This window comes from Mesoplodon mirus, assembly GCF_964341445.2.
Source record: "Mesoplodon mirus genome assembly, chromosome: 3".
NCBI lineage: Eukaryota > Metazoa > Chordata > Mammalia > Artiodactyla > Ziphiidae > Mesoplodon > Mesoplodon mirus.
In genome coordinates this window covers 29842869-29869926 of record NC_138978.1, presented here as the reverse complement: position 1 = coordinate 29869926, position 27058 = coordinate 29842869, and the positions used below count along the sequence as shown (strand labels likewise).

Sequence of the window (27058 nt, the reverse complement as noted above, 5' to 3'; positions counted from 1 at the left end):
GTTCCTGTCTTGTTAGTTGTTTGGCATGGGGCATCCAACACTGGCGCTTGCTGGCTGTTGGGGGGATCTACATCTTAGCATTGAGATGGAGATCTCTGGGAGAGCTCTCGCTGATTGATATTACGTGGGGCCACGAGGTCTCTGGTGGTCCAGTGTCCTGAACTCGGCTCTCCCACCTCAGAGGATCAGGCCTGACACTGGGCCAGAGCACCAAGTCCCTGTCAGCCACACAGCTCTGGGAACCTAGGCAAAGTCACCAGGAATCATATCTAAATGTTAAAGACTTTCAGCTTACTAACCAAGAGAAAATGCCTGCCCTTTCTTTTTTGTTGATGGTTTCCTTTGCTGTGCCAAAACTTTTTAGTTTGATATGGTCCCATTTGCTTATTTTTGCTTTTGTTGCCCTTGCCTGAGGAGACAGATCCAAAAAAATATTACTAAGACTGATTTCAAAGAGTATACTACCTATGTTTTCTTCTAGTTTTATGGTTTCAGGTCTTAGATTTAAGTCTTTAATCCAGTTTGAGTTTATTTTTGTATATGATGTGAGAAAATGGTCTAGTTTTATTCTTTTACATGTAGCTGTCCAGTTTTCCCAACACCACTTCTTGAAGAGACTGTCTTTTCCCCATTGTATATTCTTGCCTCTTTTATGATAGATTAATTGCCCATATGTATGTGGACTTATTTCTCTCTATTCTGTTCCATTGATCTATGTGTCACTTTTGGTGCCAGTACTATACTGTTTTGATTACTGTAGCTTTGTAGTATAGTTTGAAGTCAGGAAGCATGGTAACTCCAGCTTTGTTGTTCTTTCTCAAGATTGCTTTGGCTATTCAGGGTCTTTTGTGCTTCCATACAAAGTTTGAAGTTATTTGTTCTAGTTCTGTGAAAAATGCCATGGGTATTTTGATAAGGATTGCATTGAATCTGTAGATTGCTTTAGGTAGTATGGACATTTTAATAATAGTAATTCTTCCAACCCATGAACACAGAATATCTTTCCATTTATTTGTCTTACCTTCAATTTCTTTCTGGATATCTTAGTACTACTAATCAGGTCACAGTCACGCTCTGCTGTTTCCTTCTGTTCCTGGTGTAATTATCATCATCATCTCTATAATTTATGGAAGGATGCCATACATATATTATTTAGTATAATGTGGTAATATATTATATTTTAATATATAATCTTAATATATAATTATGTAAAATAATATATAATTATATAACATTTTGTGTAATACAACAGCCCTGTAAGGTAGGTGTTATCTTTTTGGGTTGGAGATGGTGAAGCTATTGCACAGAAAGGAAATAATTTGTTCAAGACCACACAGGTAGTAAGTGACAGAGGTGGACTATAAATCCAGGTGTGTTTGACTCAAAATCCCATGGGCTTACCTCTGCCCTATACTCTCCTTGTACAAATCAAACTCATTTAACTCTTGGATTTGAGGATGACTTACAGTTATCTGTATGTACGTATCATCCCCACCTGCTCCAAAGCCCATATCTGAGCTAAGAAGTGATTCCAACCAAGTGACCAAGCCTGAGTCTCAGCAATATAGTAACATTGACACAGAATCTGAGACCAACTCATGCCATGGAGCAGTAAAATGATGGGTATTGGAGTCTTGCTTGAATGTGCTCAAATACCATCTGGTTTTCCAATGGTTGTCTTCTTCACCAGGGAAAAGCCAACGTTCCATCTCCATCCCATGTACCTGGTATTTCTCTTTCTTTCTCCAAGTGCACTGCCCAACGAATGAGCTTCTGACAGACTCCACAGGTGTGATCCTGAGTCAGAGCTACCCGGGAAGCTATCCCCAGTTCCAGACCTGCTCTTGGCTGGTGAGAGTGGAGCCCGAATATAACATCACCCTCACAGTGGAGTACTTTCTCAGTGAGAAGCAGTATGATGAGTTTGAGATCTTTGATGGTAAGTAAATCAAATTGTGCCCTGCTACAGATAGCACAGACTGGCTTCAAAACCCCAGGAGTCTATGATGCAACCTCCCAATTAGGACTTTCCAGATGCTCCACACAAGGTCTTTCCCTACCACAAAAACTCCAGTACCATGGAAGCTGTTGAATTGTATGAGCAGGGCTGCTCATGTTACAGCCTAGACCTGCTACAGCACCCTTTCTTTAATCTAGCCACCACTCAAAGCTAGCCCCTTGAATGCCAACCAATAAACGGGTCATAGCAGTACTCCCAAGTGAAGAGTATGCTGCTTCCAAAACCCAAAGAGGTCTACCAAACACTGTGCTTCTTTCTTGGTGGTAGGAGGGGAAAGGTGCAATAACCTGCTCTTTAATTTGGAGGATATGTCTCAGCATGCCCCAGACCACAGGACCCTAAAAAATTCACCTGACTCTTTGTAGAGTTCCTCTCTTACCCTTTGGAGCATGTGTCTTGCAAAGGCATCTACACTAATTGTCCCTTCTGGCACATCAGATCCAATTAATACAATGTCATCGATATAGTAAATCAATACACTGTATTCTGCAGGATGTCCAGATGGTCCACATCTCTTCATACTACATTATGACAGAGCAGGAGAATTAACATAGCTCTGGAGCAAGACCATGGATGTATACTGTTGTCCCTCTCATGTAAATGCAAATTGCTTACAATCCTCCTTTCTGGTGGGTATAGAAAAGAATGCATTACTAGATCAATAACTACATTTCATATAACCAAAGCTATGATAATCTGCTTTAATGAATATACTACATCTGGCATAGCTACTGCAGTTGAGGCTACTACTGGGTTAAGTTTTGGGGACAAGACTCCATTTATTACCAATCCCATACCTCATATAACCCTGTTGTAACAAAGGAGCCATGATAGTGCTTTGGGTCCCAGGTATCAGCATCAATTCACACACTCTGTATACAAAAGTCTTCCAAATATCCAGACATTCCCTTTTCCCCACTATTCAGTTACCTGAATTAATAGTGGTGGATCTTCTGGGATAAAGCCTCAGGAATCACTACCATATCCAACTGGTGTTACTCTGCACGGTCCTTTTTCATAAGGACCCAGCCCCTCCTTCAGCCAAAGTATTCTGGAGTAAGAAACGAAACCTGGCTCAAGTCTCCAAATTACTCCAGGGATTGGAACTTTCTACACCCTTTTGGTTATATATTCATGATCTGTTTTGTTCATATGTTCATTTTTTTGGCTGCCCATCTATCTTGCCCTTAGGAATATCATGTTGTGTCAGCCATCTCCATAGATCCTGCAGGTCAGGCCCTCCTGGCTGCCATCCCAACCTTGCTGCCCATTTTAGTAATTATGCCAACCAGTGCTCTGCCTGGCCTCTGTATTTAGGCTCCTTTCCTCCCCATCAATACTAGGAAGCCCAGCTTGGTGACAGCCTCTCCTCCCATCAGTTTCCGCCTACAGAGGACAGCCAATACTCAGGTTGTTGATGATGTTCATCCTCACCCCCTCAGCAGTGCATTCCTTATTGCTTTAGGAACTGGTGTGTCCCCCAGATCCTCCTGAAGGTCACGGTCAGCTGGTGGGTGCTCTGGTCTAATACAGCAGACCTATCCCGGCATGCCATTCCTCTGAGCCATTTGACCCCTTCCTTCATAGTTTGTCACAGCAGTTCTGATGGCTCTCCTTTGTTTAATGTGGTCTATTACTTTTGCCAAGCTCCCAAGAGCTGTCTCGGCAGCATATGAGAACCATCACTTAGGGCTCTTTCCAGGATAATAAATCCTGTGTTTTTGGATTATCTAGCTTTGTACTCTGCCTCCCTTGAGTCAGCACCCTTGGGATGCACTTCCAGGCATCTAAGGAGGAGAGAAAGAACAGGGAGACCTTTCTGGAAGAGCCTTGGAAGGGACCATTGGGGAGCTATGTTATTTATGACATTGAGACATGATGATGTTTTCCTCTAGCTTTATTACTATCTATTCATTAATAAATATTTTTTCTATGTGGCAGGGACTGAACTGTTTTTAGTATGCACAGGTAGGATGGTGAGATAGAAAATGTTCCCAGGTTGAAAACCAGCTCTTCTTTTAACCCGCTGCTTGACTGTGGGCAAGTCCCAAGATGGCAAATAGATGTCGTCTCACCTGCCAACTGCTATGTGTTGTCAGGGACTTCTTGGATCCCTGCTTTAGGGCTCAGGAGGGGAGAGCACCTAGAGCAAAGCCTATGGATACTGAGAGAGGAGCAGATGGACCAGTGATGGTGCTGAGTTACCATCCCAAATCTTCACGTCTTCACTTGAGGAGGGGAAAATCAGAGGTGGTTACATTAAAGGTATCACATCTAGTATCTCTGATAGCTGTGAGAGTCTGTAATCCTGTGTCCACACTCTCCTCCCAGGTCCCTCAGGACAAAGTCCTCTGCTGAAAGCCCTCAGTGGGAATTACTCAGCTCCCCTGATTTTCACCAGCTCAAGCAACTCTGTGTTCCTGCGCTGGTCGTCTGACCATGCCTACAATCGGAAGGGCTTTAAGATTCGGTATTCAGGTGAGTAAAACATAAAGACTCATGAGAAGGGCCACAACCCCTGAGCCCCTTACGTTTCTCACCCAGAAGAATAAGCCATGGGCCATATCCTCGTGCCTGGCCGAGCTCCTCCACAGGGCTGGGGACTGGCAGCCTTGGTCCTCCTCGTAGGCACTCTCACCTCTAGCTGCACAGTGTCCTTGACATTTTCCCACCTCCCTTTTTTCTATACCTCTCCCCACTTTTAAGCTCTTCCCTCTTTCTGCTCATACTGCTAGCCTGTGTCTTTTGGATAAGTTTATTGTATATGACCTGATAAGGCCTATAGGTGGTCCTGTCCCTAACACTGTTGAAATGCTAATAAAAGGTCCTTTAAACCAAAAAACCCTAAGATGTGGGTCCCCAACTGGCAAATATTAGACAAGCAGCAAATGATGGGTTATATTCCAAGTCCAGGAGCTTCTCTTCTGCTCTGCAAGCCGTATCTCATAGGCAGAGTCAGATTGAGGGCCAGTCCAACCAGATAGCTGAACAGCCAGCCATCTACAAGGAGCACAAAAATATCCTTGGAAATAAAATGAGATGGAGAAAATCAAAGTTATCTGAACTCCCATCACGGGGATTACTGTCTATCGCTGGAAAGAAAATTTAAAAAGCTGCTTGCTGCCCATTTTGCAGGGCAGTGGGTCCATTGAACTGCTGGCTGGCTCTGTGAGCTTGGGAGCAGAAATGAATTACTTAAGACCATGGCAAGTTCCACCAGTCCCCCTGCAGCACTCTTTCCCCTGGCTGCATTTAGCTTGAGTTCCAAACAAACGTTGGACAAATTTTCAAAGAATATTGGTTAGAAGGGATGTCAGATATACATATTATAGCCTGAGTTGCCCCTTGTCTCAGTCCATCTCTTCTCATGGGCTGCCGACTTGGAAGACCAACCCAAACTTAGCGGGCTATCAAAGTCTTAAGAAACTCTTAGGTATGGCTTTGGGGGTGGCGGGGACCAACCAGATGAAGCTGAGGGGAGCCTGGGAGGAGAAGGAGCTTTACTATCTCAGCGTCCATTTCCTCTGCAAAGTGGACCCCAAATTCCTTTCCCACACACACACAAGAAGGAGGGTACCTTCACGCCCTCCGGGGTTGGCAGTTGGCTCTGTCACTCAGCCTCTTCAGGCCTCGGTTTCCTCATGATGGAAAAGAAACCTTAAGCCATCTGTCAGGGAGGTTCAGGCTGAGTTCCTAGAAGCTACTAACACAAAAGAGAAATAAAGCAATTTAGCAGCATTTCACTATGCTAGTTGCTAAACTCTGAACTAAAAGCCATTAAGGAGTTGTGCTTCCCTTGATGTTTTTAAAGATTAATCACCTGTTTGTGGGTAATGAGTCAGTTATAATTACAATGCATACGCCACATAGAAAGTGAATTAATTACATGGTGAAACAATGAGTCCTTAATGAAAATACAGTAGAGTCGTGTACTTTGCACATGCCTCTATCACTGTGACTAAGTATATTTTATAACTGAGATTCTTGTTCTTGACCGAGGTAGACTTGTAGATACCACATAAACAGGACACAGGTGGCAAAGCAGAAGTAAGGAAGCGTTTCTGGCTTGGAAAGGGGGTATTTAAAACATCAATTTCACCAGCAGAGGGATGTGATCACGTAAGAGGCCAGAGGACCATACTATGGGGAGGATGCCGGAAGGGTCCTGTCATCTTCATCCTACCTTGATCCCATGCCAGGGACTCTTAGAGCAGATGAACGGGCTTGCTCTCTGTGCTCCTTTGGTCATCCCTCTTTCCCAGCCTCACAGAACTTCCCCCGGGCATCCCTGGCAGAGGATTTTATTGCCAAGTTCTCTGAGGCTGGGGTTTTTGTCTGTTCTCTTCACTGTTATATTCCCAGCACTTAGAACAGCACCTGGCATATAATAGACACTCACTATCTGTCTGTGGAATAAATGAATGAAATAAGTTGAAGCCAGATGTCGAGGGGGAATTAGGACTGTGGATTTGATGCCCTGGGTTGCCACAGCTCTCTCTCCCCATCCTCCACACACAGAAGAAAGCAGGACAGGGACCATTTACTGAGCACTGAGTGCCCTGCACTGGGCTGGAGGTTTTACAGACACGATCCCATTTAAATTGTCCCAAAACCTATGAGGGAGGCATTGCCAATCGCAACACACAGGTGAGGAAAGTGGAGCTGAAAGCGCCTCAGTGATTTGTCCCAAGTCACAGAACTGTGGAAAGGTGGGAAATGGGACTTGAGCACAGCCCTGACTCCAGAGGCCTCGCCCCTGCGGTCACACCCTTCTGGAACCAACCCCACTGGGTTCTATTTTCTGTGTCCCTTTGGGACATGGTGGGATTCGAGAGCCTGAACTCAGCTGCACAACTGCTGCTGCCTCCAGGCAGAGGGGACCCAGTGCTTCATGGAGCTGTTTTTTCCTTCTGTTTTCTTCTCTCTTTTCCTTTCCTTTCCTTTCTTTTCCTTTCTTCTCTTCTCTTTTCTTTGGCTTTCCTAAACTGGCTGCTTTTCAGTATCAACTTCCTCACTAGCAGTGGACCTGGCAGTGGTGAAGATAGGGAAAGAGAGGGAGAAGCAAGGGGGCGGGGCCTGCATGAAGGACCACCTCTGTCTTCCCGCTGTGTGTGGTCCCCTGACCCTCATCTTGTTGTCCAGCTCCCTACTGCAGCCTGCCCAGGGCTCCACTCCATGGCTTCCTTCTGGGCCAGACCAGCACCCAGCCTGGAGGCTCCATCCACTTTGGCTGCAACGCCGGCTACCGGTTGGTGGGACACAGCATGGCCATTTGCACCCGGCACCCCCAGGGCTACCACCTGTGGAGCGAGGCCATTCCTCTCTGTCAAGGTGAGAAGCAGGTGGGAAAGAGGTGACAGGTGGCTTGGGTCCTACCCGCAACTTGGGCTTGTCCCAGGACCCATCACTTCCAAATGTGGGCTTCCAAATAGATAATTAATTCATTCTTTCAGCAAACATATACTGAGGATCCATAATATCTGAAGCCCTGGGGATATACAGATGTGTAAAACACAGCGTCAGTGTTTTCAGAGCAGGGAGGGAGATGGATATGTAGCCACAAAAATGCCAAATGACAGAGGAAGGAAGTGCTATATCAGGAGCGCAAACAGTACTGTGGGAGCCCAAGGTTAAGAGGGGACCTACCTGCTCCTGTACAGCTAGGGGACTTCCAGAAGAGGGGATGCTTGGGCTCATAGAACAAGGAAAGTTGAGGGCCAGGCATTGGCAAGGAAAGCATTCTAGGCAACACCAAAAGCGTTTGCAAAACCACAGACTCTGAGAGAGATCACAACATATGCAAAGCAGTTGGGGCTGGCTGAAGTGCCAGGTCAGGTGGGAGGAGACGAGGGGCAGAGGGAAGCAGGGTGAACAGTGACGATCACCTACTCAGTCATCAGCGATCAAGCACGTGATATATACCAGGAAGTTTGCATGCATTGCTTTTTGATCATTTATGGGATTTTGTTTTCCTTAAAGTAATATACATTCAGACTAGAAATCTGAAGAAGAAAAAAGAAACTATAGATAATGCCAAAGAAAAAGTGAAAATGACCTATAACCCCATCAACTGAAATCACTGCTGTTAACATTTCCTTGGTCGTTCATATATTGTTTATAAAAATGGCATTATTGGTGTACAAAGCTGTTCATATTTTGTTAGCATCTATCACATGATTAAATTCACTTCGTCATCAATATTTGCAATGGTTGTGTAGCATTATAGAAAAACGGTCATTTATTCAAGTATCATCCTATTGTTGGTCATTTGACTTTCTGTATTTTTTGCTACTATAAACAATGCTGCTGTTAAAATCCTTATAATTCCGTCTTTGGGACCATCCATATTTATTTCCTTAAAATAAATTCCCAGAAATGAGATTATTGAATCATACCTATACAAAGTCTACAGCTTTTGGTACTCGTTGCCATCCAGAAAGTTTGTCTTCACGTATACCTCCACCAGCAGCTTGTTGTCTTTCCTCCCAGATTCTCAACATTATATACTGCATTTTTAAAAAGAAAGAAAAAATTTATCAATTATATAGAGAAAAACAAGAAATCACTTAAGGTTGAGGCTCTTGTGTTTTGGTTCCCAGCACAGTGACGTACTTTTTTAATGACATCTGTCATCTCTGACCCTCACAACCTTCTCGGGCCTGTGCCTGAGCTTTCTCAAAGACCAGAAGCAGTGCATCATTGATATTCTCTTTGATGCTTTAAGCAAAGTTCACAGAGAACTGATTGTCCGCAAACGGCAAACGTCTTTTGGCTTCAGTTTCCATTTTTCTAACTGTGTCCACACAGACACGTCTTTTCCCCAAAGTTCTAGTTGGAAGCAACCAGGCCTCTCACCTCTGTCTTTTGTCACTTCCCAAAACCAAGCTCTGTCCACTCATCCCCACGCTGCTCTGTGCTGCTTCTCCCCAGCCCCAGCCCCAGCCCAAGTTCCTCTCCGATGCCCTCCCTCTCTGCCATTCCCTCCGTGCTCTCTGGAATCCTGGTTCCATGGCCAACAAGTGTACACCCTCAGTCACCGCCCAGAAGGCTCTCTTCACTTCCTTCCTCCACGGAGACTGTGGCTCTCATCTGAGAACACAGATGCTGTGGCCCTTTCAGGGGAGGGTGCTCATCCCCTATTTCCCACAGAACTCAGGGTGAAAGGCCTGGCATGCTTCCCTTTCCCTGCTGCTGCTTTCCAAACCATGACTTCTCCACTAACAAACGCAGCACATTGGAGAGTCTATGCATCCTAATGCTTTCTCTCTCCTTCCCCTGCCCGTTCTCTCACTACGCATTCTCTCCCTCAGAGACCTCATTCCACCACAAGCTTTCAGGTACTTTGTGATTCTCCCCGCTCCTCTCCTACCCACAGGAGGTGTCCCTCTGGGTTTGGGGGACTGTGATGTGTGATGGAGATCCCTAGACAGCCTGGTAGTCTCTCAGGCTAAGAGGTTACCGTCTGTCCTCTCAGTTATCCAAGAGAGAAGGGCCAGGGAGGGGCAGTGAGATGAGCTGCCTTTGGCACCTTTCAATCTGAACACTGTCTCTCTCCAGCTCTGGGAAACTTCCATCTATGATCATTCCATCCCCTCCACTTTCTCTGTTCTCTTTTCCTGCACCCCAGACCTGCTGGACCTCCTGGGCTGACTCCCTGTATTTCCAGTCCTTTTCTCTCTCATTTTCAGTCTCTGTCTTTGTGGTCTATATTCTGGGAAATTTCATTTACTTTTCATTTTGTCGACTGAAAAAAAATGCACAGCCTAAAAGTTGAGAATTATGTTTTATTTGGCGGAATTAAGCCCGCAAGATAGCCTCTCAGTTATTCTAATGTTTTTATTAGCATCTGTTAGACCCATTGAGGGGAATCAGAGACCAGAAATAAGGCTTCCCAGACCAGTTTTTGTTTGTCTGTTTTAAATTAAAGGAGTTCTTAGGTTAACCATTATGTATCTTTTTCCACCTTCTAATTTGTTTCCCCCACCCCCAAAGGTACGAATAAAACAGCGCTTTATAATGAAAGTTCTCTAAAAACTGATCAATTTAGAAGTTCCTCCAATTTAAGGATCCATAATCTGGCCATTAATGAGATATATGTAAATAGTGGACTCAAACCAATAAGACGCAAGAGGAATCTCCATAAGAAAGTGTGAAGGATGTAGCCTTCACAAGATCTAGAAAGTTTACTTCCCAAAACAGTCTAAGAAAGTAAAGGTCTTCACTGTACAGGCTGATGCAACAAAGGTTAAGACGGCAAAAGCCGCTGAGAGTCGGCCCAGTGAGACAGAAGATGGCGCAGAATCCCAGTCTACTTGATTGCCAGATGTGTATCATATGTGCACCTTCCAGATGGCAGAGACCAATTTTTGAAAACACACACACACACACACACACACACACACACACACACACACACAAAACACCTAAGAAGATGAGGTAGAAGATTTACACCTCAAAGACACAGGAAGAGAAATACAAGTTCCCCCTAGAAGAGCTTTTGTTTGTTTGTTTGTTTGTTTTTGGTTTTTGTTTGTTTTTTGTTTTGTTTTTTTTGCGGTACGCGGGCCTCTCACTGTTGTGGCCTCTCCCGTTGCGGAGCACAGGCCTGGACACGCAGGCTCAGCGGCCATGGCTCACGGGCCCAGCCGCTCCGCGGCATGTGGGATCTTCCCAGACCAGGGCACGAACCCGTGTCCCCTGCATCGGCAGGCGGACTCTCAACCACTGCACCACCAGGGAAGCCCCAAGCTTTTGTTTTTTTAAGGTCAGAATTCTGAAGAGATGTTTTATCAAGCCGGCTTTTTTTTAACTTAACTGCGTACGCAATAAAAGAGCCCCATATTGGCCATTTTAGGTTGAGATCTCCTTTAATATAATTTTCCCAATTAATTAGGTACTTGCAAGTATAAGACATGAATCTGGCTGGGGTGTTAGCTGGAGTTTGGCTTTCTGATGCCCCTCGTTTTTCTGTTTGAGAGACTCTATTTCCCACTTTAAAGCTGAATTTGTTGAGGATAAAAGTTACTAGTGAAATTGTGTGGTGGGCCAATGTGCTGCTTATGAGCTTCATGCCTCTAGGTTTCTCCCCTAGAGTTATTTCAGCTCCTCTTCATGTCTCGGGTTCTCCCTCCCAAGCACTGTGGGCGCTCAGATCACAGAATGGCCGGTTCTTATTCGTGCAGAGAAAGTTGTTTAATTAAAATGAGTTGGTTTCCCTGTTAGCAAGTCCAAGCTCGCTCTGCTCACCACACGACAGACCAATAAATCAGGAGACGAGGTGCTGAGGCAACAACAGGACTTTATTCGGAAGTTTGGCAGCCCGAGAAGACGTTGGACCAGGGTCTCCAAAAAACCATCTTATGGGGTCTGGATGCCAGTTCCTTTTATAGCATCAGAGAGGGAAGTAAAGTAAAAAGGGCCATCAGTCTTGCAAAACATCTCCTGGAATGGCCAGCCTCGGGGAGGGGATGTGTTGTTAATTTCTTCTTTCTTGCAGCCATTTACAGGTGGGCAGGTTTCCCTGAGGCAGGCCATGATGTACGATTATAATAACAAAAGCAACAAAGAGCAAAGTCTGAAGTCAAAGAAACAGATCCAACAAGGAGTCAAAGTTGGCTCTTCCCTGTTACAGTTCCCCACTGTGAATGTGCATTCCACAATCTTGTGGAAAAAGGGGTGACAACCATTCTAACTGCTCTGTCAGATGGATCTTTCTGGGAGTGTCCACCATGGGTGCCCGTGTTCCAAATGATGAGATTTGTCTTCTTTTGTTCCTCTTTGGAAGTGTCTGCTTTACACCTGTAGACTTAAAAAATATTCACAACCTAGAAAGTTGAGAGTTATCGGGAATTTTGAGGTCCTCAAGCCTGGGAGGCCACATCTCTAGTTTAAAAATTTAGCGTTTTTCGATGTATGAGAAGATGCAAGTGTCTGGGCTCGCTGAAATCATTCCTTTGATATGTACCACAGCTATCTGGGGTCTGTATCCTGTATTTTCACATTCTGAGTTTCTTCATGGCTCACCATAGGAAATGGCTGCAATCTGATGCCTGCTAGATGGCAGGTATTCTCCTTCCTGAGTTTCCTCAGGGTTCACCGGCTGACATTGGAGGGCTACAGTCTCTGGTGACTGATCCTTTCCTCTTGGTCAGGAATTTGACCAATATTTGGGAGTCATGTCTTGATCAGATTTTGTCCCACGGCGCTGGGAGGCTCATCCCAGGTCAGGCAAAAATTGTTGAGATGCCACTCCAGGTGCTAATTTTTGGATTAGGCCCTATTGATAATTAAAGATTCTCTGGATCCTCTGTCTAATTATGACCAGGAGACATTTTCCCTTGTTGCTTCTTCCCATACGTAGAATCACACTATTACAACTATTTTATGTTATAAATGTGAGAAGTTTTGCTGGGGGCCTGGTTACACACTAGGCGCTGTAAGAGACAACAATCTTATGAAATAGACAGGATATAAGTAATGCAGCTAGTAACATTGACAAAGACACAGTGCAGCAGGGACACACAAAGCACAAACAATTTGGAAACAAAGAACAAATTTAAACGATTAGTATAACTAGTTGTAATTCCAGTTCCAATAACGAGTGACCAAAGGAACCATAACTGATTCAATGAGCCATCCACAGTTTCACTGTACTGGCCATGTATACTTAGACATGCATGGCTTAATCTTCGAGATAAGCGTATGCTACTGGCAGGATCAACCAGGTAGAGAGAAAAAGATAAATGTTTCATCTTTGTTTACAAAGGCGTACTTCATCAACTTGTTGTAGGTCATAGCATAAGAGAAAACGTTTTTTTCTGAAAAACAAAGATTAAAGCCAGTATATTTCCCAAAGTCATAAAGTTATAAATCATATTTACCAGTTCATTCAGTCCCATATTTACTAGTTCATTGATTAATTCCTGTTGATCCGGTTGAAGTTATCAGGTTTTCCATTAGTTTTGTCATTTGTCACCCAATCCAGTGATATTATATGAAGGCTATCAGAAACTTATGTTTGTCAAAAAGTTCCTTTTTATGAGTCTTCTTGAAAAATCTTCATTTTGTTAAAGCATCAGGACAAAACTTAAAATAGCATGGTTCAAGATTTGAGTACAATGCAAATAGCAGGAAACGGATATTTCTGTGACATATAACATTTTAGAATAACTAGAATTATGATTGATAACATATCAGGACATCATATCAGCTGTTAGGGATTCCATATAAATTTTGGAATATCTATATTAAATATTCTATAACCTAAGGTTCATCTCCAATCACTTGACAATGTTTTTGAAGTAATTTAACCTACCAACTAAACTTAGTTTGACATTCCTCTCTAAGATGTCTCAGAGATGCTGTTTCAAAGTATCCCAAAGTCAGCTGGAGGCTAAAAGGCTTTAGTCAGATTTTGATATTTGGGAAGTTTGTTAAAAATATCAAAAATGTTTTAAAACACAACAGGATCATAGGTCACTGTGAAACAATACTTATTCATTTAACCAAAGTCACAAAACAATTAAAAGAAAACAAATACGGATCACCTAAGGGCACAGAGACTCATACAGTCTGTTATCAAAAAGGAGCACTTCTAACAGAGAAAGAGAGATCAAATTTGTCTTGTATTAGCTTACTTAGCAATCCATTTACTTAGTTAACTTCCATCTAAATTTAGTTAATCCTGACCTTGTATAAAACTTTCTCAGTCAAATGTAATTCCATTCCTCATACCTTCTTAACTGAAAGCACACATTCTACCATACTGAAATGTTTTATTATTTTCAATAGCTTTAATTATATATTTAAATTAGAATCCCCGACTCTTAAAAACCTCAATTTCTAGTGAAAACCAAGAGATAAGTAATAGTTACCAAAATCCGGAGAAACTATTTTAGATGATTTTTAGAACATAATTATTCTTATAGAGTTTACCTAAAAGCTCTTATCTCGTCTCCATTTACTTTAAAGTTTCATCGTATCAAGTTATTTCTCTTGCTGACAAATTTGCAACAGGTATAACGAGATTTTATTTAACTTCTATTAAACCTAGGTGCAGTGAAAGTATTATACTTAATGTTGATGGCTCTAAAGACATGTCTATATTAATTAGATCAACAAACAAATATTAATACCAGGCATTAATTTAATACTAAATATTTCCCAGTTCACGTGAACCTGAAAACTCATTTATCTTAATTTCTCTTCATTTAGAATTGTTTGATTTGTAAGCACTTACTTTTCTTTAAGCTAATTAAATAGAGATCATTTACAGATTAACCTCAGCAATGTTATCCAAAGACAAAGACACATACAAACACACAAACAAACAGAGAGACATCATAGCTCTCATTTCAAAATTTCAGCCCTGAGTCGGGTACAGCAATGTAAAGCCCATCAATTTACAAAAGAGGTTGGATTAAAATTGGGTTTCTGGCAGATGGAACAAATCAAGCTCACTTGTCTAGATGGCTAAACCCTTTTTACTAATATTTATGGAAAACAGGTTCTAAATTACTTTACCCTCTTTTTCAAAATTTGCATTTTAAAAAGATGGCAGAGTGTAGGGTTCCTGAGAAGACCAGATAGGACATTTGCATCTCAAAGATACAGGCAAGTTTCTCCTAGGCTGACTTTGTTTCCCCTTTGTTGGTCTCTGAGCAGACAAAGCCATTACAATCTTTCGGGCCTTTTTCATATTTCTCTGGGTACGTTCAGCCTTTTCAGCCGTATCCCTATTATTGAAAACCGAATAAGCCAATTGGAACAAATCGCTCATTGGAGTCTGAGGACCAGCAGTTGCTTTCTGAATTTTGCTCCTGATGTCTGGGGCAGACTGGGCCATGAAATGCATAGCCAAAAGGTCCTGTACCTTGGGGGAAGAGGGATCCACATATGTTCGGGATCCATGGCCCTGTAGGGTGAGGCCCCCTAGTTGGCATTCTGAGGTTGTAAGAACGAACGGTTTTGTACTTCTTCAGAAACTCCCTTGACCGGGATAGGCTGAGAAGTTTTCTGTGCCACCTTGGTGTTTACCACAGAATATGTGGCACCCATATCTATTAGAAAGTCAATCAACTTGTTCCCCACTGTCAAAGTTACCCGGGGCTCCTGAGGGGGAATTAGAATTGGACGCCTCAAGTCTAAGGGAGTCCCCTGGCCTCTTACAGGATATCGGCGCAAGGGAAATTGCCCTGCTGCAGAAGTGGCTCCCGGTCCAAATTGGGTGCTCTATCGGGTCTTAGATGGTGATACTAAACCAGGTTCCTGTGCTCCAGGGGTTACTATAGAAACTGCTATTTGATCCCCATGGGTAGGGGAACCAGGAGGCGGTGAATATGTTGGCAGCATGGGGGTGGGGGGGTGCAGGTGGAACACCTGCTGGTGCAGCCTGCTCAGCCACTGGGGGAGCTGGATAGGCTGGGGTGGGGTTAAGTTTTGAAATAACATGTCCCCAGTCTCATTTTCTCCCTCTTCCCCCTGTAGAATAGGTTCCTTCTTAGGTTTTATTTCAGATCGCTGCCCCGTAAGGTGGCAGCCCTCTGACTCCTTTTCCTCCTGATGCAATAACATAAATGCTTCTACATATGGAATCCCATCTCTTTTCCCTGCTCTTTTGCAAAACACTTCTAACTGCGAGATCGTATAATTGAGTGAGCCATTCAGGGGCCACCGTTCTTCCGATCCTAACATATATTGGGTCCATACCCTATTACAAGAGTATACTATGTCTTTCTTAGTCATAGGTTCACGGCTATGTTTTGCCCATTTATCTAATATACGCCTCAAAGGGCTCTCTCTCGGGATAGATGGAGTATTTCCCATTTTTATAAGTTTGATAACACCAAAAGACGCAGACAAATTCCAACACAAAAGGCACAAACAAATTCTAGCATCGATGCACACAAAACCAAAACAAAACCAAGACCAATACCAACGAACTAGTTCCCAAATCAGGTAGACTTACCCTACAAAACCAATGAACTAGTTCACAACGGACCAGTTCCCCAAATCAGGTAGAGTCCAACAACAATTCCCCTCTCCAACAGGGTACCCCAACCAAATTGGCTTGTCCCAAAAAGGAAAAGCCCAAACAGAGGGGGGAATATGTTCCCTGTGTGCACACCAGAGCAACTTACCCTCCAAAATCGAGTCCGTCGACTCGTAGACGTTTGTCGGTTCCTTGCTTCCACTGCCAAGTGCTGGGGTAGCTGGTGCTGCTTCAGGGAACTTTGAAGGGAAGATCCTCAGGACATATGATCCTGGCAGCTGCTAGGGCCTCTCCCCGATATTCCCCAACGGGGATCTGCTAGCCACGAGCAGCAAGGCTCCCAGCTGGCTCAGCCAAATTTGTTACCGAGTCCAAGCTCACTCTGCTCACCGCACAACTGGCCAATAAGTCGGGAGACGAGGTGCTGAGGCAAGGAATACGATTTTATTCAGCAGACCAAGAAGATGGCGGACTAGGGTCCCCCAAAAACCATCTTATCAGAGTCGGGATGCCAATTTCTTTTATAGAATCAGAGAGGGAAGTAAAGTAAAAAGGCAGAATAGAGAGGGAGAGGCGGGGAGGAAATAAAGTAAGAAGGGCCATCAGTCTTGCAAAACATCTCCTGAAATGGCCAGCCTTGGGGAGGGGAAGTGTTCATTTCTTCTTTCTTGCAGCCGTTCATAGGTGGGCAGGGTTCCCTGAGAGAGGCCATGACGTATGATTATAAGAACGAAAGCAACGAAAAGCAGAGGCTAAAGTCAAAGAAACAGATCCAGCATGGAGTCAAAATTGGCTCTTCCCTGTTGCACCCCCTTGGGACCACTGCACAGTGTGAGGACTTGCCTCCACCACTCCCGCAAGTTTCTCAGTTGCCTGAGAAAGCCCTTCTCGGCCAGGAGATGTCCCTTCTTCGGAGCTAAAAGCTCTCATGTAATATTTTCACTTTTATCCCAACACGTTCTCGTATAGGCAGCTGATTTGAGAGAAAATGTCAGGTCAGCCTCCTCCCTGACCACTCAGCCCAGACTGCTTAGCATCTTTCGACTGAGCAAATCCCAGTGTCTTTCAACTGGGTTCTCCTAGTTTCTTGCAAATGCGGAGCCAGGTACCTGTTAGACACCACCTAATAAAACTCAGGATCTTCAACCAATAATCAGGAGCTCCAAGAACCAGGAGAGATTCACCGGAATTTGTCTGGATTCTCCGAGGAGGCGGATGGGCACCAGAGGCCTCTGCTGGTCCAGATTCCAGATCCTCGTAGAGTTCAGGTGAAGGAGAGAAGTCTGCTCTAGGCCCCTTCGTCAGTCACCAAAACTGTCGACTGAAAAAAAATGCACAACCTTGTCAACAAAAATTAATCAATAGTCAATCTATGAAAGAAGTGGAAAATTTTATTCGAGCCAAATTTGAGGATAATAACCCAGAAACAGCATCTCAGAAAGCTCTGAGAACTGTTCCACCCGTTAGACGTCAGAGTTATATAAGAGTTATATAAGTCAGAGTTATATAAGTTTTTTGAAGCAGGGGGCTCTACGTTAAATGACGTATTATTGACAGTCCAGACCTAAATGTCATCGTGGCCCCTTACAAGATCAAGAGGAATGTTATCTTTTAAGGGGTTGCCTTGTTGATGGTAGGAGAATGTTGCTTTTTATGGTTGAGCAGGTATGTCTGACAATGGGGGAGGTTTGGTCGAGACATAAGGCAGATACACGATGCACTCTAGGCAGGGAGAGGAGGCCAAAAGGCAGAGAAAATTTTTTGTTTAAGTTTTTCTTGTCTTGCATAAAATATGAATTTTATTTCACAGCCTAAAAGTTGAGAATTATGTTTTTATTCAACAGACTTAAGCCCAGAAGACAGCCTCTCAGATAGCCCTGAGGGACTGCTCTGAAGTGGCAAGGGAAGAGCCAGGATGTATAGGAGTTTTTGCAACAGAAACTAGGTGGTCAGGACATCAAAAGATTACTGTTAATTAAAGAAAACCAGACCTCTCAGGTTAATGAGTTTAGCGCTTTTCTCTGTACAAGATGCCAGAGTCAGGGCTCATTGAAATCATTCCTTTGAAATGCACCTTAGCTATCTAGGGCCAGCATCCTGTTCTTCCATTCCTGAATCCCCTCAGGGTGCACTGTCGTGGGCCGCTGCTGTGGCTGAGGGGGCAGCCTATCTGTCTCCATCCTGAGCTCCCTTAGCACTCACCAGTTGGGGGTGGCTGTAGGGCTGAGATGACTGCAATATCCTTTGTTTGCTGAAATGGCAGGCAGCCATATCTTTGTCTACAATTTCCACCCCTTCTATTTAATGCTTATTTTGGTGATCCTATTTTTAACTTAACAGAGCCCTTCCTTGTTCACTTTTTGTTGTTCTCTTTTCAAAGCCCTCTCTTCTCATTTTATTATACGTCACATTGACTTTCTCAAGATCAGAAGTTTAAAGTTATGTGTCTTCTGTTACCTGAGTTAGTTCTGTTTCCTGAAGGAGACTTTTCTTTCTATTTTTAATCTTATCTTTGTTTATCACTTTCATGCTGCTGGTTTTCTTCATTTGTATAGTGATCTTTAATTGTTCATATTTTAAAGTAAAGGCTAGGTTGATTTTTCCAGGTAACAGATGTGGGTTACCTTTGCTGTTATTATATGCAACTATCATTGCCCACTAGGTCTCTCCCATGAATAAGAAGTTGAGTTGAGTATGTGGCAGAGATAAGCAGACAGAGGGGCAGGCTTTAGGCTGAAAGTCTTTATATTTAAGGATTAAAAGAGCTTTATTCAAGGATGCCTACTTCTACCATAGCATCCCTAATTCTCTCAAGGGAGTTCTTTCCTTTTGTTTATTTTTTTCTTTTTTTTCCTTCAGTGGGTAAAGCTGTTTAGTTTGGAGAATGGCTGCCTGAATGTCTCTACACTGTGTTTGTGGGAAGGGATGGAGAACTGGTCTCACCCCATAGCTCCCTCCTGTATATTTTGTGCTGCAGCTTCTCAACTCCATTTAATCCATCAACACACTTCTATCTGCATTTCATCTTCCAAAGCTTTATTATTTTCATCTCCTCTACTGATCTTCCCATTTTCTTTTTTGTTATGAGGCTTTTCCCTCTTGTTAGTCTTTACTGTCATTTTATTAGGGCCTCAAGGGAAAGGAAAAGATAAAAATATGTTCTCAGAACACCATCCTTGAAGCAGACATGCTCATGACATTCTTTTCCTCCACTAGCTCTTTCCTGTGGGCTTCCTGAGGCCCCCAAGAACGGAATGGTGTTTGGCAAAGAGTACACGGTGGGGACCAAGGCTGTGTACAGCTGCAGCGAAGGCTACCACCTCCAGGCGGGTGCCGAGGCCACAGCAGAATGTCTGGAGACAGGCCTATGGAGCAACCGCAATGTCCCCGCACAGTGTGTCCGTGAGTCCTTGGGTAGGGGAGGCGGGGGTGTCAAAGGGCTGGGTAAGCAGCTGAAAAGATTCCTGCAAGGAGCGAGCTAAACATCCAGTAATGGGAAAAGACATGCCCATGGAAGCTGGGGACTCAGAGAGCTGAGACAAGTGGGTACTGCCATCTACCAACTTGGGTTCCCATTTGAAACTGCTTCAAAGCATTGATAGACCATTGCTCCCTGAGATGTTTCCATAAACCATCACAGAATGTAGGAATGACTGGTCCACTTCCTTTTAGATGGAAAAACTGTCAGAAAGTTGGCATGAATGTCCTTTGATCACAAAACTCTAAAATAACAGAGATATACTTCAGTTTTAAGGCCAAAGTCACACACTGGCAGCCTAATGGGCTATATCTAGTCTGAAGATACAAGGTTTTGTGTTTTTGTTTTTGTTTTGTTTTGGTTCTTTGGCCTATGCAGTGCTTTATTAAAATTTTTTGAATTTCTTCCCAACATTTTAAAATCAGAAAATTTTAGATAAAAATTCGTATTTCTAGCTTCTCTTGAAAAAGGCAGATCTGACCAATTGGAATTTGCAGTCTCACATCCACAGTCAACACTGACTGAGTGCCACCTCCCTTTCTTCTTTTTTTTTTTCTTTGCGGTATGCGGGCCTCTCACTGTTGTGGCCTCTCCCGTTGTGGAGCACAGGCTCCGGATGCGCAGGCTCAGCGGCCATGGCTCACGGGCCCAGCCGCTCCGCAGCATGTGGGACCTATCCCGGACCGGGACACAAACCCGCGTCCCCTGCATCGGCAGGCGGACTCTCAACCACTGCGCCACCAGGGAAGCCTTCCCTTTTTTTTTTAATTTGGCAGATCTGCCCACCCCAGGTTGCTAATTCCCCACCCAGCTCACTTCACTCATTGACCACACCTGCCTGGGGACTAACGGCTCTTGGATTCATCATTACTGCGTTACGGTCTCCCAGTCCCCAGCTCTGGGTTGTCAGTGTCTTCCATAATTAATTTATTAATCCTCCTCTCTGCTTTTTACCTCCCCAGCTGTGACCTGTCCCGACATCAGCAGCGTCAGTGTGGAACACGGCCGATGGAGGCTCATCTTTGAGACGCAGTACCAGTTCCAGGCCCAGCTGATGCTCATCTGTGACCCTGGCTACTACTACACTGGCCAGAGGGTCATCCGCTGTCAGGCCAATGGCAAGTGGAGCCTTGGCAACTCTACGCCCACCTGCCAAAGTAAGCCCAGGAGGGCAGGGTGGGCAAGTTTTTCACAATGCCTACACCCTGAGCCGTCTCATACCTGGGCTGAATTGGGGGGGTGGGTGGAGAAGAGGAGTGTAGCCAGGGACTGCAGTGAACCTCCTCTGATCACTCACCTAGAACCAGGAGCTGGGGAGAGACCTATTCCTTTAAGGAAGCACTTCTCAGCATCTTGTCATCTTATTAAAAAGCTGCCTCTGGGCTTCCCTGGTGGCGCAGTGGTTTAGAGTCCGCCTGCTGATGCAGGGGACACGAGCTCGCGCCCCGGTCCGGGAGGGTCCCACATGCCGCTGAGTGGCTGGGCCCATGACCCATGGCCGCTGAGCCTGCACGTCCGGAGCCTGTGCTCCGCAACAGGAGAGGCCACAGCAGTGAGAGGCCCGCGTACCGCAAAAAAAAAAAAAAAAAAAAAAGAATCACGGGCCCAGTGTAACAGCACAGCAGTCACGGTGGTGACCTGTATTCTGGTCGTGAGTCCCATTAGAGTAGGTTAAACAGATCTTATTTTTGTCATTATTCTTGCTAATCAGAAGCAGCATGTGTCCCGTCTCTCGGGGCTGGCTTCCTGAGCATTTTGTGGTCTTTGTAGTCATCTCCTGTGGAGAGCTCCCCATCCCACCCAATGGGCACCGCATCGGAACCCTGTCCGTCTACGGGGCAACGGCCATCTTCTCCTGCAACTCCGGGTACACGCTGGTGGGCTCCAGGGTGCGAGAGTGCATGGCCAACGGGCTCTGGAGTGGCTCCGAAGTCCGCTGCCTCGGTAAGTGACCTCCCTGGACCTCTCCTGTCCCTTTTCCCCTCCTCAGGACAGGTTAGATCTTTCCAAAGCTGCATTCCAATCTTTGAACAGTACTGTTTTACCTACTGTCATAAAATGCTTAATCCAAACAGCTATTGGCATCTACCATAAGCAAAATCCTGAACTAGCTTCCCTTGGAGCACCCAAAAGAATGCGAAGAACTTCAAGTCTGAGGAGACAAACCTTCGAGGGGCTCTCATTCTGATCAAAAAGACACCCCCTTCTTATTGGCCCTTGTATGATGGGTGAAGCCCCCATCTCCGCCTCCAGGGACACTTTACAGAGACACATTCCTGCAGCACACCTAAAATTCCATTTATATTATTGGTTTTTCCGTAAGATCTTAGGGGAAATCCCAGACGAACTTTTTGACCAACCCAATATGTATTAGCAAATTTTACATAAATATGTATACAAAAATACAATATTATATATACTATATTATATAATAAATAAATATTTTTGTCATTAGCTTGTTTTATGACAAAAATATGTCCATGTATGACAAAAGCATAAAAACCAACCTGGCTTACAGAGGGCAGAGTTATCATTTCCCCCATGGTTAATCCAGTCCCTGCCTAAACATTAGATACTAAAGTTCTCTCTTCTCTCACACCTTTCTTGGGCCCCTCAACTCCAAAGGAGGGTCCCAGCTACACAGACCCAACAACATAGATTGGACGGTCTGTTCCAGAGTGTACAGTGCTGCCCTCCCCCTGTCTCAGGCCTCTGTCAGAGACACAGTCATGAGTTATTTCCACACAGAGCCAAAAAATGCTAGTGGAAACACTAGAAATACACTCTACCTAAACCCCATTTTAAAAAAATAACTCACCTAGGTTTATATTATCTGTGTTCCTTGCCACTCAAGAAAGAAGGATGAATTTAGCTGAGCCACCTGGTCTTACGTAGTTATTTTCAACACGACCAGACATTTTTTTATTCTTTTTCAAATTATTTTCCCATTTAGGTTGTTACATAATATTGAGCAGAGTTCCCTGTGCTATACAGTAGGTCCTTGTTGGTTATCCATTTAGAATATAGCAGTGTGTACACATCAATCCCAAACTCCCTAACTATCCCCCCCCAACACCCCGTTTCCCCCTCCCCTCCCTCCCCCCCCTGCTGGTAACCATAAGTTCATTCTGTCAGTCTGTAAGTCTGTTTCTGTTTTGTAAATAAGCTCATTCACAACTAGGCTTTGACTGCCTTAATGAGACCACGGTGCCCTCCATGCAGTCGATGCTCTGGAAATGCTGGCTGATGAGAAAAAGAGGGGGACGATCCCAGAGGCAGGGCAGTAACAGTGATCATTTCTCACCCATGTACAGACACAGAAACTAAAGCTCAGAGATGGGTAGCCATTTGGAATGCAACCTTGGGATTTGGGGTTGCCAAGTCTTCAACACCACTTCTATCACGTCTAGGATTCCTGAAGTCAGTCCTGGATGCTGCAGTCAGGGGGAGGTGGGAAAAACGATGGGTGGTCCTTTTCCCCACCGTCCATGTCTCCCCCTCCCCTCATTTGACCAAGTCCCACCTTATTTTCCCACCTCTTTTCCCACATCCCACCAAAGCTGGACACTGCGGGACCCCTGAGCCCATCGTCAACGGGCAAATCAATGGGGAGAACTACAACTACCGGGGCAGCGTGGTGTACCAGTGCAACGCCGGCTTCCGCCTGATCGGCATGTCTGTGCGCATCTGCCAGCAGGATCATCACTGGTCAGGCAAGACCCCTTTCTGTGTGCGTAAGTATGGTACCCACTCTCCCTAGTCACGGGCTCAGGTGCAACATGGACTTTCTCTTGTGTTGTCTTGATTAGGTTAGCTAGAGGTTTTTGTATGTTTTGTTAATGTTTTTCAGAGACAATAATTACATCTGTTTTTTTCAGTTTTCTGCATCATTAATTATTGCTTTCACCTTTATTATTTTCTTCCTTGTGATTAACTTCTTTGTTCATTTTCTTGCTTTTGAATTAGGAATTTAGTTCATTTATTTTCAGTCTTTCGTTTTTATTGATTATTATGGATGTAAGTGTTTAAGGCTATAAAATTTCTTCTGATCACTGCTCTAATTATATCCCACAGATTATAAAAATCAGGGTTTTATTATTTCTCAGAAATTCTGTAATTTTGATATTAATTCCCCCTTTCACCTAAAAGTTCTTTTTAATAAAAGAGTGTGTGGTTTTTATTTCCAGATGGAAGGACCTTTTTGATTTTTACATTGATATTCATTTCTAATTTATTGCACTGTATATAATATTTCTACTTCATGGAATTTACTGAGGCTTCCTTTGTGGCCTAATATTTGATCAGTTGTTATGAATGTTCCATGTGCATTTGAGAAGAAAGCGTATTAGTGTGTTAAGTTCTATATATAACCATAAGACATGCCTTATTGATTTTGTTGTTTAGGTCTTCTGTATGCTTACTTATTTTTTTGTCCACCTGACCTGTTTTGTTCTGAAATTTGTGTTTCAAAGTTTTCTTTTATTAGTGTTCTTCTATTTTTTCTTACATTTCCTATAGTTTCTGTTATGTAACAATAATTGCTTTATTTGGTACATAGATATTCATAACTATTATATCTACATTGCAAATTGTGGTTTTAGCCTTTAAAAATATCTTCATTATCGGGCTTCCCTGGTGGCACAGTGGTTGAGAGTCCACCTGCTGATGCAGGGGACATGGGTTCGTGCCCCGGTCCGGGAGGATCCCACATGCCGTGGAGCGGCTGGGCCCATGAGCCATGGCCGCTGAGCCTGCACGTCCAGAGCCTGTGCTCCACGACGGAAGAGGCCACAACAGTGAGGGGCCTGCATACCACAAAAAAGAAAAAAAAAAGGGCTTCATTATCACTTTTAGTATTTTCTAGTTTGAATGGTACTGTGTCTAATACTATTAGGTTTATGGCCCCTACTCTCATCCTTTGCCCATTTGCCTGGTATACCTTTAACCACCCTTCATTTTAGACTTTCTGAATCACTTAAACTAGATGTGTCTGTTATATACATCATAGAGTTGGGCCTTGCCTTCTGAGCCAGTTTGAAAATCTTTTTCTCTTAATAGGTTAGTCAAATTCATTCACATATATTGTTATAACTTATATGTTTGGTTTTAATTGTCATGTTTAATTATTATGTGTAAAATATAATACACATATTTATTTCTTTCTCTGTATGATGTGTTCTCTTTGCTTTTTTTGCTTTGCTTTTTTTTTTTTTCATTTGATATTTAGGAAAGGTTGTTAACTTGTATGTCCCTTTCCTGTAATCAGTGCATTGACATACCCGGATCCTTTTTCAATATGTTCACATTTAAGATAGACTTTCTCTTTCTAGCAGTGACTTTAGATCAACATTCCCCTGCTCCTCTCCTCTCCTGTCCTCTCCATACAGCCTTGCTCTCTACAAAGGCTTGTGACAGAAGCATGAGAAATAATTCTGCCTGGGTTTAGTGTTTATTTTTCTACTTACACGTAACTTAAAGTTTACAGCATTGTCTGTCTTCTAGTTATGCTGCAGGCCTGGGCTTTCTACAGTTTTATTTCTTCTTTTTGTTAGTCTGCATTTTTGGGATTTAGATGGCCACTGTTTATTCTCAGTTGCCTAGAAGTAATTTGGAAAATTTTTTACTTTCTAAAGTTCCATAAAGTGGGCCTTTATATAAAGTGCAGGTTTTGTTCTTAATTTTTGTAAGGCAGGTTTTTGTTTTTAATTCTTTTTCATTTGGTTTTTCATATATGAGATGGAACAATGAAATAATGAGCCTTTCTCAACAAGCAATGCGTGAAAATTAGTCTTAATAGTTTCTTAAGTGTTAGGTTTACAGAAAGGAAGACCTATCTATATTCAGTCAGCCTTCTAGATGTGTCTAAACAAAACATGTTTGGTTTAATCCAGGAAATGCAAATTCAAATGCCTTTAAGAAATTGACACAGAATATGTGTGAAAAGATTTGGGTTACAAATAATAGGGAATGTTGGAGTCTGAAAAAATGGAGGATGTCTGCCGAACCTAAGATACTTAATTTTGCACCTGGTCCTTACTGAAAGGCAGTATAGTAAAGCATTTGGACACTTGGACCCTGGACCTAGGTTCAAGTTCAAGTTACCTGGGTTCAAGTTCCAGATCTACCACTACGTAGCATGTGGCTTTAGGCAAGCTAGCTTATCTCACTAGGTCTCTTTCCTCATCTATGAAAGGCAGGTACCTCAGAGACTATTGTGAGGATTAATCAATACATGTGAAATGGTCAGATGCTCCTGTTGCTGTTGTGATGATAGTGTGGTGGTGGTGGTGATGCCACCGCTCTGTCACATCACAGAATCCAGGATCTCTTGTACCAAGCTCCTTTCTCTCCTGGAGCACAGAGTTTTAGGAAGTATCTGGAGTAGGTCGGCAAGAGTAATAGAACAAGTATTTAAAAGTGATTGCTCTGTGGCATGTACTGTGTTAGCTGCCATCACCTATGGACTCAAAATGTATGATATCAACCAGACTCTCAGAACTTTCCAGCTGCCCATCTACATTTCCTCAGTCAGCTCCCTTGTCCATTCCGCACAATTTCACAGCTAGTTCACAATTTCACCTCCTTTCTGAACACCCATATTCTATTTGTCAGCAAATAGCAAATAGTGAAGATGTCCTGAAAGCAGAGAAGCTAGGTTGAGAGCTCAAACGAGCCACTTAGAAACTGTGCCCCTTGAACAAGTCCCCAGACTCCTCTGAAACTCTCTTTTCCTATGAAGATAACGATGGTGCCTACCTCACGGGGTTGTGAGGATTAAATGAAATAATGCATATAGACCCCGATAATTATTAGCTAATCATATAATCTCACTTTCTACTGTGCAGAGACAATAGAAGCCATCAGATAATAACCCCTTCCACTTCCTGCTTCCCTGGCTCACCCGTCTGTCCTTGTCTGCCTTCATCCTTGTCCCTTCCCTCCCATCTGGAAGGAGGCCCAAGGCTAATCCCTCCATGGGTCTCTGGACCTCCTCCCCTTCTGCCTTCCTAGTAAGCTTAGACTGTTTTCACTTCTCTCCTCTGAACTGTGGACCTTCCATTTCTATTAATTTCCCTCAGCCTGTAAGACCGAATTCAAGAAACCTTTCCTTAGTACCTACTCTGTGCCAGGTGCTGTGTTAGGTGTTGTGGGTAAAGATGAATTGAATGTGTCGTAGTCTCGGCCCTCAGGAAATCTGAGTCCAGTAGTGCATGTGCTCGAGGTCCAGTTAAGAGCCCCAGTCCAACAGAACTCCTCTTTTCCTTCCCAGTGGTGTGTTCTACTTCTCCCTTTGCGCCTGTATTCATCAGGGCTCTCCAGAGAAACAGAGCCCTCTGGGCCATCTGATGAGTCTTGAACTCTCTCCATGGGTCTGTGACACTCCCACCTCCTGTGAGCTTGATTTACTGCTTTGCTGACCATCCCTCCGTGTCCTTTGCGGGCATTTCGGTCAATCTGCAGCTCAAAAGCTGGTGCTCCTCCCAAAGGTTATACTCCTCAGCCCTCTTCTCTCACTCTATACAAGTGGTTATTTTAGCCTTTGGGCTCATGACCCTTTGTGAGTCTGGTG

At 43.8% G+C, this 27058-nt stretch overlaps 1 protein-coding gene across 1 annotated transcript in view; it reads left to right on the top strand.

Annotated features, from left to right (window-relative positions):
• CSMD2 (CUB and Sushi multiple domains 2) overlaps positions 1-27058 on the top strand; it is a 659332-nt gene that overhangs the window by 583804 nt on the left and 48470 nt on the right. Inside the window, exons 47-53 of the mRNA XM_082615655.1 lie at positions 1751-1939; positions 4352-4498; positions 7163-7351; positions 19227-19412; positions 20451-20645; positions 21259-21432; positions 23049-23222. Of these exons, the coding sequence (XP_082471781.1) occupies positions 1751-1939; positions 4352-4498; positions 7163-7351; positions 19227-19412; positions 20451-20645; positions 21259-21432; positions 23049-23222 (1254 nt within the window). The remainder of the gene's footprint in view (positions 1-1750; positions 1940-4351; positions 4499-7162; positions 7352-19226; positions 19413-20450; positions 20646-21258; positions 21433-23048; positions 23223-27058) is intronic.